The sequence below is a fragment of the Hipposideros armiger genome, unplaced genomic scaffold (assembly GCF_001890085.2).
Source record: "Hipposideros armiger isolate ML-2016 unplaced genomic scaffold, ASM189008v1 scaffold_1261, whole genome shotgun sequence".
NCBI lineage: Eukaryota > Metazoa > Chordata > Mammalia > Chiroptera > Hipposideridae > Hipposideros > Hipposideros armiger.
The window spans coordinates 73,777-89,520 of NW_017732611.1; the positions used below are offsets into that span (position 1 = coordinate 73,777).

The 15,744-nt window shown below is 36.0% G+C and overlaps 1 protein-coding gene across 1 annotated transcript in view; it reads left to right on the plus strand.

Moving 5' to 3' along the window:
• LOC109377024 (estrogen sulfotransferase) overlaps positions 1-15,744 on the plus strand; it is a 34,020-nt gene that overhangs the window by 14,535 nt on the left and 3,741 nt on the right. The window contains exons 3-6 of the mRNA XM_019633232.1: positions 6,585-6,710; positions 7,507-7,604; positions 9,892-10,018; positions 12,620-12,714. Of these exons, the coding sequence (XP_019488777.1) occupies positions 6,585-6,710; positions 7,507-7,604; positions 9,892-10,018; positions 12,620-12,714 (446 nt within the window). The remainder of the gene's footprint in view (positions 1-6,584; positions 6,711-7,506; positions 7,605-9,891; positions 10,019-12,619; positions 12,715-15,744) is intronic.

Here is a 15,744-nt window from a genome sequence, read left to right on the forward strand (position 1 = left end):
CATCCCCACCCATCTCTTCAGGTCGACTCTTTGATTTAGGCTTTACAATCTATTTCCCCTTCTTTTCCTCACCACTATACTAAAATATCTAACCTTTGATTTTAAAAAAAAGGAGAAGAAGACAGTTCTTTCTGCCTGGTAAAACCCTTCCATACCTCACAAAACTGGTGTATTTATGCCAATAATTTGTTAAAGCTAAGCTCAATTATTATGTTCTCTTGAAAGCATTCCTTGTGGAAACACTGCATCAGCAGGAGCACACTAAATTAAATGTTCCTCCTTTGTAGTTATCTAAATCCCTGTGCCCACCTGTATTATAATATCTTAAGAAGAAGGAAGTGTTGTAAATATTGAACATTGTTTCTGACTTTCAAAGGGCTTTTGATCACAACAGGGCAGGGACCAGATTCATTATTTTCCATATCCTCTCAACTAAGACTCAACTTAAGGCAAAAGAAGTTATCCATAGTTTGTGGTTGAAAGCATATTTGAGTGTATCATCTATTATTGAAACTTCCTTACTTTTTAAATGTAAAAATTTAGATCCAAACTTTATCAGCTTGCACAATGTCACGGTTCATCATGGACAAATTGAGACTCCTATCACAGGTATGTTTTACTATAATACCCTTATTTACTGAGGCTATTTTTGGGGTCCTATAAGATTAAATATTAGAGAAAATAATTCTTAAGTCCTGTGGTATTGTGACATCTTTCAAATAATATTGCATTGGTACCAATCTACTTTATCTAGCTATAAATTCATCATTTCTGTGGATGGAAAAGGGGCCACATATTAAACCTGACAAGCTCAGGAGACTGAAAATAACTACATAAGATGGCATGAGCATAAAAAAATTTCATAACTAAGTGGGCCATGGGGGAAAGTCACATCTTTAGCTTCCTTCATAAAGTTAATCTGTGCCTTTCAGTGGGCCTATTGTCTTTTTGCACCTAAAATAACATCTTTGGAATGTCAGTAATTATTTTTCTGTGCCTTTTAGTGGGACTATTGTTTTTTTTTTGTACCTAAGATAGCATCTTTGGAATGTCAGTAATCCTTTTTCTGGACCAGAGCTGGGAACTGCAAAATTCCTCATTATCATGCTTGCCTCCTGATTATCATCTCTATGTGCTATAAAAAGTGAACTGTTAACTATCCTGCACCCACTTACATAAAAGAAGTACCTGTCTCTCCAATTCACTTTTATCCAAGTCCAGAGATTTCCCAGATTTGTTTTCTCCCAGCCCCTAAATCTATCACCAATGGATTCCATGTAAACTTCCTCCTTTGATTTTATGTATAAAATAAGCTGCAAACCACCGTTTTGCAAAGCATTTTCTCAATCCATTGAGATTTTGCTTCCTGGCAACTGTCCTTGGTTTGGCTCAAATAAACTCATATACATTTTCTCTTAGGCTGGGTGTTTTTCACCTACATTACTTGGTGTAGTTGGGCAGGATTCCAAAGAAGCCCACCCAGGAGCACCCTGCGGACCGGGATTTGGTGCTCGGTACCAGCAGGGGCCCATTGTGCCCCACCGGCTCCCTGCTTCGCATCCGGTGAACTTGGGTGAGATTTTCTTGGAGTTCCGGACCTCCCTGATTTAAGGTAGGAGGCCCTGACTTTATTTGAGCTGTTTGTTTGTTTGTTTCTTAAATCCTTGAGGAGGTGTTAAAGGTTAGGGTTGAAATAACCCAGGTTAAGGACAAGAATTAAGGTAAATCAGGGGTAGGAGAAAAAAAAATAGGTGGCTGGTTTTAATTTTGGCTTTTCAATTGGATTTACTTACTGCGAATCTGAACAAAACTTTTTGCAGGATAAATGAGAGCCAGTTTGTTCAACTCCAAAGATAAGGGGCATTTACTCTCTCCAGCTCAAATTTCAGGTGACTAAGAATCTTTGTGGAGGTGTTTGAGGGTACCCCTCAAAATGTTTAGTGTCCCCATAGGGAATTCCAATTCAACTGTAATTAAATATTTGGCTCATCCAGGGATGCGCACATAAAGGCCTGGTTACCTAGTGCTCCGAGTCCTCACGGTTGTACTAGACTAGGCCAGGGAGAGAAACCGAGGCACGTAAGAGGGTTGAAGCGACTCCGGAGGTGACAGCCCCTTGGAGCTCAAGCCATAAGCAGCACACTTCAACCCACTACACAATATCACTAGATATTTGTTCAGACTGCAGATCTCAGAAAGCTAAAAATTAACATGGGAAATCATACCTCAAAAGGCCAACAAGCTCCCAGACTTCCTCCTCATTAATTCTGCAGATGTACAGTTCCTAGGAGTTTTGCAAGTACTTACAGACATGAAAAGATTTATCTAGAAGTGATATCAACTTAAGATGGCCAAAATGGAGCTCTTTTGCCATCTAAATTTTTGTATACACAATTAGAAAAAAGTGGCTTAGAAAATCAAACGAAATGGAATGGGAGACTTACCTCAATTGGCAAATAGAAGCCTCTGAAATGGTACACAGAAAGATGTTCTTCTCTCCAGGAAGTTATAAGAAAATTTTAGAGACTGTCTCTGAACTAAAGATTTCTGAAGCTGCTCAATGCCAACACCACACTTTTCCCTCTTCGACTGTCCCAGTATGTGCTTTACTTGCCTGGACTTGCTCTCCTTTTCCTCTGTCTCTCTCCTCTGCACCTCTGTTGCAGCTCCCTTTGGAGAGGAGTTGGTCTTAGGCAGAGGGAAATCCATGGTTGTATGCAGACAGAACTAAGAAATCCACTAAAGATTCCCCTGACCCTCTCTAGGACCCTGATGAGTTCGCAAAGGAATTTGAATTAACTGTTAAAACATATAATCCTGGTTTTTCTGATTTATTCCAGTTAATGCATCAGTTGTCAGAAAGTGGGCCCTTCTTGGCGTGAAGTCCAGGTCCTTGGCAACTCGAGCAAAGAATTGAACAAGATACTGGATCAAAGTAGTAAAAAGGCAGTTTATTAGAAGATAGTACATTTCAAAGCAGTAGAAGTAGGCCCTAGCAGTAGAGAATGGCTCAAAGGCCCATTATTAAAAGAGAAATTATATTCCAAAGAGTTTGGAGTGGGCCACTTGCAAAGGCGAGGCTCAAAAAAGGGAGGAAGGGGTCAAAAAGGGAAGAAGCAGTCAAAAAGAGGGAGAAGCAGTCAAAAGGGGGCAACTTCCCAGGACTTGGAGTTTTTATCCCCTTTCTCTAGAATGGGCTGTTCCTTTCTGGGTGTGGGACCACCTGATTGATCTCATCTCTATAGGAAAGGAGTTTATTAGAAGAAAAGAGAAGTTTTGGGTGGAGAGGGGAGGTCTTTTGGGCAGTGCATTCTGTGGGACATGCAGGAATGCAGAGACCGAATGCCTGCCTCTAACTGCCTGCCTTGTTTTCCCCTTGACAGACATGATTCCCATAAAATCTTTATGGAAAGCTGAGGGTCAGGAGGTCTCTTCTTCTGTATCTGCTTCCTGCTGAGCAGGGTGTAGAGCTGTCCATACCTATTGGTAACTCACGAAACTCTCGCCCTGCCTGATCTTAGATGAGAGAGAGGGATCTCGAGATCCACCTGGAAGACCATGTTAGCTTCTTTGGTTGTGACTGGCAATCTTGCTGGGGTGCCCTCTGTATCCCCAAGGCCCCTAAATGAGGAGAAATAGATTTTAATTAATGAATTTCTTAAGGAGCAGAGTGCAAAGCTATTGGTGTAGGGTGGCTATGGGTTTGGAAGCAACATTAGGCTTCACAATCAACATTAGGCTTCACAAAATCAAAAGTATACTGGCCTGGGGAAATGTTAAAATCTATTTATTCTCTGGGATGGGATTACCCAAGAGTTAGGTCCAGAATGGCTTGGGGAATGTTGGGAAGTCACAGGTTTTAAGTAGTTATCTAAAGCCAAGGTGGGTGAGAGATATTCTGTGATTCAGTCTCGGGGCAATCTTTAGTCTAGGTTTCAGAAACTGATTAGAAGAGTAATCAAAGCCAAGGGCTAAGGGACTAAGAAACTAAGGAAGAGACTTAACATTTCTTCTATCTTAAAAGTCTTTCAGTGGGGGGATGGGGAGGGGATTACTCAGTTGGCCCACAACTCATCTACTGGTTTCTGAGAGTAAAGCAACAGAATTATTAAAGGTTTGCTAGGGAAACTGTAGAGGAATGTGCTTTTATTGTAAAAAGTCAGGTCACCTTAAGGATTGTAGAAAACTAAAATAGGATTTAGAAAAAGAAAGGAAATAGAAGCAAACAGAGCCGCTCCAAGGACTATGAGAGCATTTCCCTTTCTTACTAACACTGGAGCTACTTTGTCTGTTAACACCACCCAGCTAACTTGCCCTCTACCATGGAGTAAAGCTTCTGTACAAATGATAGGGACATCTGATCAACCAATGTCTGTTTAAATCAGAACCTATTCCTCTCCAGCTAAGAAATGTTAAGGGGCAACATCTATTTTTGCTACTTAGATCTGCCCCACTTCACCTGATTAGAAAGTGTGAGAGTTTCTAATCAATGATGTTCACATATCCTCCCAGAAGGGTGAAATGTATTTAGGACTAAATGAATCAGATTGGGGAAATAATGATTTTAAAAAAGAAGAACTATGAGGAACTTGGAAAGTTATAGAAGGTTTGTAAAGGAAAATCTTGAAAGAATTTTATGTATGGTTAAGCTAAATGTGATTAAGTAATTTAAATATCAAAAATAAGCTGGTGCAAAATTAGTTAAGTTTTCTCTCTATGCTAAATAGGACAAAGTTTGTTATAACACTGTTGTCTGCTACTGATATTATAAAAAGTTTTCTGCCTGAGAAGCAAAAATTATGTGTCATCAAAATATTTTTTTATATTTTGTATTGTAATTAGGTCTTTAGTTACTCAAGAGAACTAAATCTAAGAACTAAGTTTTGCTAATAGTTATGTAAACTTCTGTATTTTAGGACTCCTGGAATTCATGTGTCCTTTGCTTCAGAGACATGCCACTGCAAGGAAGCATAGCCTAATGCATATTGTAATGGTTATGGCCCACTGTTACATCCCTGATAAAGGGGCTCATATGCTGGAAAAGGCCAGGAAATTTACTTAAATGTCTTTAACAACTGAGACAGGGAAAATGAGGAAAGAAAGGAACAGTAAGACCAGAGACAGGTCAGATTTTTTGCTACAGTTGATAGGCCAACTCCAAGGCCACCTCAGGGTCATCCCATGAGCCCCAGAAGAGAAAACTAGTCTTGATACTGATGGAATGTTTGTTACAGGATGTTTCAATACAATTTTAGGCTTTTTTCCAGCACAGATATTGATTGGTAAGATTAAGTCAGCCCCTCCTATTAAAATAGCTATTGATAATATTTTGCTTCTACCTAATATTTGCCAATATCCTTTAACACGAGAAGGAATTAGCTCATTGTACAAGATTACTTTTAAAAGGGGGGTTTATAATTCCATGTATGAGCACCTGTAATTCTCCTATCCTTCCAGAGAAGAAACCCAATGGGAAAAGATGAAGATTTGCACAGGATCTCAGCTATAAAGAGATATCCTGCAGTTCCAAATCCACATACTCTATTACCAACTATTCCTGCATATATTGCCAATATTTTTCAGTGATAGATTTACATAGTGCCTTTTTAGCATTCCTGAAAAAACAAAAAAACAAAACTACTCAGATCATGATAGCTCAAAGATTAGAAATGATACAGAATATATTTAGACACAAGCTCTGACTGCCTTCCATTTGCTCAACTTTTCTTTTAAATATAAATAAATAATGTGACCTTAACTGCCATCTAAGGTTATGGTCTTGCCCCAGCCCCAATGGTCCAACATTTAGCACGACAAGCTCTAACACTAAGATTTCCTAGGAATGAGCCTTCCTATCTATCACCCTGGGGCTACACTATCGAGAAGGTTGGTCATCAATGCATCTTTTGGGTTGATCTATGACCAAAAGGGAGAAGTGTGGACAAAAAAAGGGGCCACACATTAAACCTGACACGCTCAGGAGACTGAAAATAACTACATAAGATGGCATGAGCATAAAAAAATTTCATAACTAAGTTGGCCATGGTGGAAAGTCACATCTTTAGATTCCTTCATAAAGTTAATCTGTGCCTTTCAGTGGGCCTATTGTCTTTTTGCACCTAAGATAACATCTTTGGAATGTCAGTAATCCTTTTTCTGAACCAGAACTGGAAACCAGCAAAATTCCTCATTATTATGCTTGTCTCCTGATTACCATCTCTGTGTGCTGTAAAAAGTGAACTGTTAACTATCCTGCACCCACTTATGTAAAAGAAGTACCTGTCTCTCCAGTGTGCCTTTATCCAATCCCAGAGATTTCTCCTCTTTGCTTTTTCCCACCCCCTTAATCTATCACCAATGGATTTCATGCAACCTTCCTCCTTTGATTTTATGTATAAAATAAACTGCAAACCACCATTTTGCAGAGCATTTTCTCAATCCGTTGAGATTTTGTTTCTCTGCAATTGTCAGTTTGGCTTAAGTAAACTTATAAGTTTTCTCCTAGGCTGGATATTTTTCGCCAACATTTCCATTCACAGCCCAGCACGGTCAGTGGGAGACTCAGGTTTGTTTAATTTTAACAGGCACAACCTGGGTTAGTGAAATTGTGTACATGATTTATAAAGAAGGTGATGTGGAAAAGTGCAAAGAAGATGTCATTTTTAATCGAGTACCTTTCCTGGAATGCAGAAAAGAAGAGGTGATGAATGGTAATGTTTAAGTTGATTTTAAAAGCTATATGCGTATATTTTTAAGTGTGGATGTAGATGGTACAAGGAAAGAGACTGTACTCAAGAGTAGCAATTAGTATTATATGTTCTATATAGCAGAGCATGTAAATTTAAATTTAAATCTTGACAGAGTTGTGGTATCTCATGCAAAGAGTGAATAAAGATAGCTCATAAATATCTTCAGTAGAGTGTAGCAGTATGAGCACTTGTCTCTATGGGCTAAACGTGATAATACTTTAAACACTAGAAAACTATCCATATTTCTTTTTTAGGATCTATGCAAAAGGATATTCACAGATAATTTTAATATTGTGAAAAATTAGAAACACCATAAATATTAGTAAACACAAGAATATTTAAAAGTGATATAACAGTGAAAATCATTAAAAATGTTAGGATGTTATGTTTCTTGACATTGCAGTTTCAGTATAATGTAATATATTGAGGGAAAAAGTCAGTTATAAAATATTAAAAATTCATCTCTGTGTGTGGTATTTGAATGGCTAAGAGTCTGGGCATACAGGGATATATTTATATAGAAGGCTAGTCACCAAAATGCTAATAATGATTTCTCTAAATTGGTAAACTTTTATTTGGTTGCATTTTTTTTTCTCTGTCATTTCCTCTATCTAATCTTCTGTCATAGTGAATATATATTATTGTTATTAATACAATATAGAATCTTAAAGTTACTTCTATTTTAAAAATGTCTATAAAATCCATATGAAGATTTGTTTTGAAGGTGTCTAACCTTTAATTTTTTTTAAAAAATCAGGAATAAAACAATTAAAAGAGATGGCATCGCCTAGAATAGTGAAGACTCATCTCTCAGTGATGCTTCTTCCAGCCTCATTTTGGGAAAAGAACTGTAAGGTAACTAGAGTCAAGTATTCTTAAAACTTTATCCAACTCAAAGAAATTTTAGAACGATCAAGTCTAACAGTGTCATATACATACTTGTTTATGTATTCTTTCATTAAATCTATAAGTATTTAACAAATTCAGATTACAGTCAGTATAGTCAGAGTCTATATTTTAATTTCAACTCCAGAGGTGATTCTGGAAAAAACAAGTAAACTCTCTTAAGCCAGTTTCCTCCTCTGTAAAAGAAGGATAACAATAGCATCTTCCTCATAGAGTTGTTATAAGGATTAAATGAAATAGTGTTTATAAACTGCTTAACAAAGTGCCTAGCATATTGCAAACAATAAATGGTAGCTACTTTTGTATTTGTTATTACTATTGAATGTACTCCTTTGGCAAACTTTAGTGGTTGGTATTGTGAGGTATGCAAATGAACTAGGCAGAGTTAAACCAGACAAATATTATATAATAATTATTTATTGAGGGCCTATCACACACCAGCAATATAATAATTAACAAGACATATGCAATCCTTGTCTTTATGGACCAATAGTCCATTAGGGGAAAGGGACAAGTAAACAGACAATGCATTGTCATAGGTTAAGCAAGAGAAAAAATTCTAGCCTACACCTTGAGGGCAGAGAAGGCATCCAGGATAATATTTGCAGAATTTATTGTGGTTAGTCTATATAATCCCAGAAGCAACCCCAGGGGGGGTTGAAACCAGTTTAGTTTAACTAGAAAGTTGAGTGTACATATTGACTGGGTGAGTGAAGGGAGATAAGCTAGGGCTTGATTACAACAGATGTTGAAGTGAAATTATGAAGTTTGGACTCTATTGCATGATAATGAGGAGTTATAGACATATTAAGTTGATGATTAACATGATCAGCTTTGTTTTTTAGAAAAAATGATGAGTAACCAAAAATACAAACAAAACATTAAGTCTTGGAACACTGATGCTATTCCTCAATGACTTTCTAGCTTTTTTTAGGACACACTATGACCCATTACCACACATATAAGGTATTAAAGGACTATATGCAGTCATTACTAACCCAAAAGGGGATTTATCAGTCATAAAACATTTCCACTTTGTACTCTGATGTTACATGGTGTGTTAAATCTTTTCTGAGATCCATGACCCAAAATTCTGGAGATCTCAATATTTCTTGTTTGTTTTCTTTTATCATAAGCAATCCAAGGTAGACCACATACATTCTGCTGAATTCATTTCATACATAAACACTCTCTCAGTTATATTTTTTAGATGTGTCATTACCATTTTTTTCAAGAGATCTAAGTTACTTTATTTTTCCTTTGAAGAATGGGTTATAGCCTCCTTTACTTTTCAAATGGAAATAGATACTATACTTTTACAATAGTCTCAGTCTTCACAAAACTGCTTCTCATATCAGAGATCATCAAAGAGTAGAAAATAGTTGGATGGACTCATTTTCTGAGTATTTCCAGGATATTCACCGTGGGACAAAAAGACAGATGGATTGAGACAATTAGTGAAAGTGTGTATGAAGGTGTGGACCAGAAACTATAAGTGATAAAAAAGTGGGGGAAAAAAAGGAAATGGGTGAAATTTGGGTCTAAGATGATTGGTGTTTTGCACGAGATGATAGAAGTTCCTAGTGCCAGAATTAGCAACTAAAACCAAGGCTTCCTGATTGTTAATTTGTTGGTGTTTCCTCTACAGGTAAAACAGAAACTTACCAGGGTGTTGGTGAATATTATATTTTCACTGAGATCATTGTGCACATAGCCCCTCATAAATATATTTTTGGTTTGTTTGTTTTTAAGATCGTGAGTGTAGAAACAACAGAACTTTTTTTTTTCCTTTAGTCTACAGAATGGTAGTATAGTATAAAGATCAGAGGACTTTACTGTTGATTGAATGATTTACCAAATCATTTACTCTCATTGATTTATTCTCAGTGATGCATTCTCACTCAGCTTCAGTTTAGTTTCTTCACATATAAATTGGGGATAGTTATCTATCTGGTCCAATTTGTATCAATGGAATTGTGATACTCAAATAAGGTATTATATGTGAAAATGGCATAACAATGTTGAGAACTAACATTGAATAACACCACAAAAGATGCTGTCACTTCAGGTTGTTGAAGGACTTTTCTTCATTATAATTTTATACATTTTATATACTTTCTAAAATAAATATGTATTATATTTATAATTGAAAACATAAATGCTTTCTTTTTTAAGTCTTGATGAGACTATATTTGAAAAATATTAGGTGATTTAATATTTGATTTTATCCTCTTAGATGATCTATCTTTGTCGGAATGCCAAGGATGTGGCTGTTTCTTATTATTATTTCTTTCTAATGGTATCTGCTCATCCAAATCCTGGATCTTTTCCAGAATTTGTAGAGAAATTCATGGAAGGAGAAGGTAAGATAGCTTCTTTCCCTGAATTCTTTCAAGGTAAATGATATAAGACAAATGGCATCTCTGAGCAAAAATTTTTGTTGTGTTTTTTGGTCTGTTATCTTCCCTGATCCTCAATTAAAACACAGATATTCTAGATGCCCTTGAACTTTAGAGAAACCATAGGGTCTCCTGATATGGATGGCAAATTGCAGAATATGACAGGTCAGTTCAATGCCTAAAATATATATAGAAGTATGTTTGGGGATTGGAGGTAACCATTTTTCTCTCTAGGATTGAAACTGTGCCCAATTCTCTCTCTTGTCTTTTTTTATTAGAAAAGTATTTCACAGCAAGTTAATTACAACTCCATTGAACAAGAAGGGGAAGGGAATAGGGGAAAAATATTGCCCCATTGTTTCCAAGTTCAGGTGTTAGGTGGGGCCAGAATTCACAAAGAAGTCTGAATATCTGTGTAGTTCTTATTCATTTTACCCAGTGTGCAGTCTGAATGATTCAACTACATTTCTCAGAATAGTGCAAGAATTATTTGAGCATAAATTCCAGGAAACTTTGCCTTTTTATTTAACTCCAGATTAAAGCAACTGAGTATTTAGATTTGAGGAAAAAAGGGTTCAGGAGATTCTAGTATTAACTGAAGAAAGCCATTTTGATGCTATAGTGATAATTGTAAGGAAAATGATAACAATGCCACTTTTATAACCATAGAAGCTAATATTGACTCAATAAAAGTAGTATATGTGTGCTTTATGTTTGTTGCTACATTTTGGGAAAATGTATTGCTAAGGCATCATGAATAAAATAAATGCGGTGTGATAAAAAATATGGTGAACATATACTGAAATAAAAAATTATTACAGTAAAAGACACATTGCCATTAATCCCTCTCAAAATACTCCACACTCACTTTGAACACATTTATCTCATCATTCTTGTCATTTTCTCAAGCAGTTCTGGAAGCCCTATTCCATGAGTGTCTTTAGTTTTGCTGTCGTGGCTGCCTTGATGTCCTGAATCCATTTGACTTTGGGGAAGAGCCAGAAGTCGCATGGTGCCAGATCCAGTGAATAAGGTGGATGAGGACACATCATAATGTTTTTATTTGACAAACTGCAATATACCAGAAGCAATGTGTGACAAGGAACATTGTCATGATGGAACACTTTAAAACATCTTCTCTCAACCGTAGCTCACACCTGACTGACTGCACCAAACAAGTTGAAACTTGTCACACATTGTTACTAAGGTTAGATGGGCAGCTTCCCATATTGAAGATCCCTGCCTTTCCATTGGATGGCACTTGCAGCGGCATTCATTCTATTTTATCACAACACGGAAAGGCTCCATGTCACATCGCTTCTGGTATATGGCAATTTCTGACAAATGAAAACATTACAGTGTGTTCTCATCCACCTTATTCACTGGATCTGGCACCGTGTGACTTCTGGCTCTTCCCCAAAGTCAAAACGATTCAGGACATCGAGGCAGCCACAACAGCAAAACTAAAGACACTCAAGAAAGAGGACTTCCAGAACTGCTTCAGAAAGTGGCAAGAATGATGGGATAAGTATATTTGAAGTGAGAGGGAATAGTTTGAGGGGGATTAGAGGCAATGTGAATTTTACTGTAACAATTTTTTTATCTTTTTCTTTTTTTTTATTAAATTTTTTTGGTTTTTTTTGTTTTTGTCTTCTTGTTTTAACATTTTTTAAAATTTAAACATTCACCATATTGTTTGATCACCTCATATGCCTCAACATCATCAAATAACACATTGTAAGAGAAAGATGCAGTTGCACCTTCACAAAACAAATGAATAAGATCATTATAAGAATTATTATGTAACTGTTTTCTGTAAAAAACAAATTGCCATTAGAATCAAAGAACAAAAGAGGCATGTAATGATTTAATGCAAAGTGGAATGCTTTGATTCACACATATTATTCTGTCATCTTTTTGTTGGGTGAAACCCTTGGATATACATGACAGAAGATAAGGGAAGAGAATGAAGAGACAGCATTTGGTCATATCACATTGTCTCCAAAATCTTCTAAATTTTTTAGTGTCAGAATGACACTAAGGATTTCAAGAAAGCACCCCTTACCAGTAACCTTCATGTAGCAATGACACTAAAAGTCCCAAGGGGGCACCCCTTACCAATTAACTTCATGTAGTATAATAAACAATTATATAGTCACTAGCTTCAGTTACCAAAGCTAGTTTTTAAATGGAAAATTGAAGACCTGGACTGAATTCTAAGAATGTTGATAGTTCCACTAACTCCGCGCGCGCTCACACGTTTCAAAAATGTTCGCATAAGCTCTGAATCAACTTAATGGGAGGGGGACTTCCTTCACTTTATCTCTGTGCCATAAACCATGTCATAATGATGAAAGTTGGAAATATGTTTCTTTATATGGATTATTCAACATACTTTGCCTTTCTTGCTGTATAGAAATTGCTTAAGGTGTGCGGCTGATCTCTAGTTTTCATTCCATGATCACTTATTTATATTTATTTGTAGCTACTATTGTTTGAACACTCATTTTCAAGCTGTATGCGGATGATACTATGCCCTTATGTTGTTTTTATTCCTAATTTTAGTTCCTTATGGTTCCTGGTATGAACATGCAAAATCTTGGTGGGAAATGAGAAAGAATCCACGTGTGCTGTTTCTTTTCTATGAAGACATGAAGGAGGTGAGAAACTGAAAATATATGGGCATCTTAGTAATTTCTAAAATGTTAGCATTTGACAACACTCTAGATACAAGAATCTGCCTTTAAATAAAGGATGCAGTCACCTCCAAAAGTTACAAAAATTCAAATACTTTAGCACAGATTTAAAACTAGTAAATAAAAATCTCCTGTGAATAAGTATGTTTAAACCCAAATATCAAAAAATTACTGAAGATAAAATTTGAAAGGATTTGAGTTTATGAAACAAAATAACCCCCCCCAAAACACACACACACACACACACACACACACACACACACACACACACACACACGGAATCATTACAGGCAAGACGAGTCACCTGTCTCCAAACCTATAGATGTTGGAATTATCAGTTAAGAATTTAAAAATAACAATGCTTAATAAGTTTAAAAATATGAAAGAAGAAATTTAAAATTTTACAAAGAAACAAGAGGCTACTAAAATTAGCAAGTCAGGTTGGAAAAAAATAGCAAAATAGAATTTCCAAAATAATAAAAAATTGAAATTAGAAATTAAAGAGATGGTTTAAATAACAGATAAGACATGGATAAATCATGGGTTAGTAATGTGGAAAATGGAGCTGAGGTAATTCCACAGAATTTAACACATTGAGATAAACAGAATACTTTAAAAAAGAAAGTAATAAGTATGTAGGATAGAGTGGTAAGAGTTGATACATATATCAACTCAAACTTTCAGAAGAAGAGAGTACAGAGAAGGCTTGGAACAGCAATTTGCAAAATTCTGATGGCCTCGACATTTCCTTATAATCTAGTTTTTCTCTACTTTCACTAGTAATCAGGATAATTAAAAATGAAAATCACTATGAGATGTCATTTCACACCCACCAGACTGACAACAATGAGAAAGTCTGACCACAATAAATGTTAGTCAGGATATGGATCAGTGAGAAGTAACACACTGCTGACAGTAGTGTAAAAAGATACAAATACTATGGAAACAGCTTGTCATTATCTAAAGGGCAAACATGCACATAACTTAAGACTCAGGAATTCCACTAGTAGATATATACTCTTTTTTTTTTTTTTAAGATTTTTATTGGGGAATTGGAGGATGGGAACAGTGCTGGGGAATTTGGGGAAGGGGAACAGACAAGTTGCTGTCCTTTTTGTTCTTCAGTCTAGTTGTGGAGGACGTTGCTTCACTGGCCCAAGTGGCACCATCATTGCGCTTTTCCCAGGCGAGGCAGATCAGTCGCCGGTTTCTGGACAGCCGCTCATGGCAGCTGCTGGCCGCTCACACTGGCTGCTGGCTACACATCGTAGTCCATGGCAACCCACTGCAGCAGGGGCTGCAGCCTACCCCGTCGCCGGTGACGCAGGGGCAGCCCAGCTCCAGGTTGAGCTGTTGTTCAGCATCTTAGCTGTAAGGGCTGTGTCACTGGCCCTCATATGTGGGATCTGAACCGGGGCCCTCTGGCGTCCCAGGCCAGCTCTTAACCAATGTGCCACTCAGCCGGCCCTAGATATATACTCTTGAGGAACTCTGGCTTATATGCATTGGTTATAGTACAACAATCTTCATAGCAGTGTTCTCCATAACCATAAACATTGGAAACAACCCAAACACACAAGAATCAATACATGATGTATATTATTATCCTACAATTAAATATTATATTGCAATGAAAAGGAATAAACTTCAAATGTGTATATTAATTGGGTAAAACAAAACCGTATATAGTATTGTCTAGGGATACATATGTCAGTTAGAAAACTACAAAGTAAAAAACAGGATTGATTAGTTCAACTTCAGCATAGCAGGGTTTTTTTGTTTGTAGAAATGGGAATGGAAACGAATGTTATTGGAAACTTGTAAATGGAAGAATTCAACAAATTTTGAATGCTGTGTTCCATTAATTGGGTAGTAGATAATGAGTGCTGTATCATTTTTGTTTTTTAAGCACAAACGTATACATATCAAATAATTTTTAAAAAGACAGACAAAATACCAGGTTTCTTTATTAAGAGGAGAAATGTCTTCTCTTCTTTCATTTTTTTTATTAGTTTCAGGTGTATCTTTTATTCTTTATTAGCACCAAGAAAACAATTGATATCCATGTCTTGTTCACTTCTTTACACAATTATTAAAATCCATGTTGCTGTAATTCTAGAGCTTTTTTGATGAGGACATATAAAATAAAATCATAAATAATATTTTAGAAATTCAATCATAATTTATAGAATTTAACACTAGAACAAATTTAAAGGAGAAGCAGTCATGATCTGTAGTTTATTATTTATCTTATATTGTGTTCTGTAACTAGAATATTGAAGGCAGTAAAATTAAAAGGCATACAAGCAAAACTTATTAGTTAATCTAACTATCTCAACCCTTTCCTCCCAAATTGTCCATGTTCATTTACTCCCCATTTTGGTCAATAATGGTCATGTTTATGTTCGCTCTATATTTGAATCAATAAGGAGCCTAAGAATGAATAATTAAGTGTTCTATTTTTTTCTACAATTTATCAAGTAGAAAGAGAAAAACATATTAACATTATTTGTAGAGCCACAATATCTTTTGTGGAAGACAGACAAGTAAATTAAATATAAGAATAATGATATGATAGAATAAATTTATATGAGAATTTATGGGAGTAAAAATAGAGTCATCTAATGCAAATTAGAATTGTCAAGGAAATCATCCCAAAGAAGGTGATACTGAAGCTGAAGTTTAATAGGCAGCTATAATTTGTAGGACAGAGAATTTGACAACAGGATTCTATGTAAAAAACTACACACCAGAATAAGCATTAAAACTGATATTGCAAATAGTTGCATTGAGTAATTTACATGGATAATAGGGTACACTATAGAAGTGACATAGAGGTATGGATATTTGTAGCTATGGTTTATATATTACATCTGAGTTTCCATGTTGAGTATATCACCTTTTACACATTTCCTTAATCTTTCTGGTTCCTTTGCTTTTGACTAGTTACACCAATAAATTAGGAGAAAAATGAAAGCTGTCTGCATATTTTCA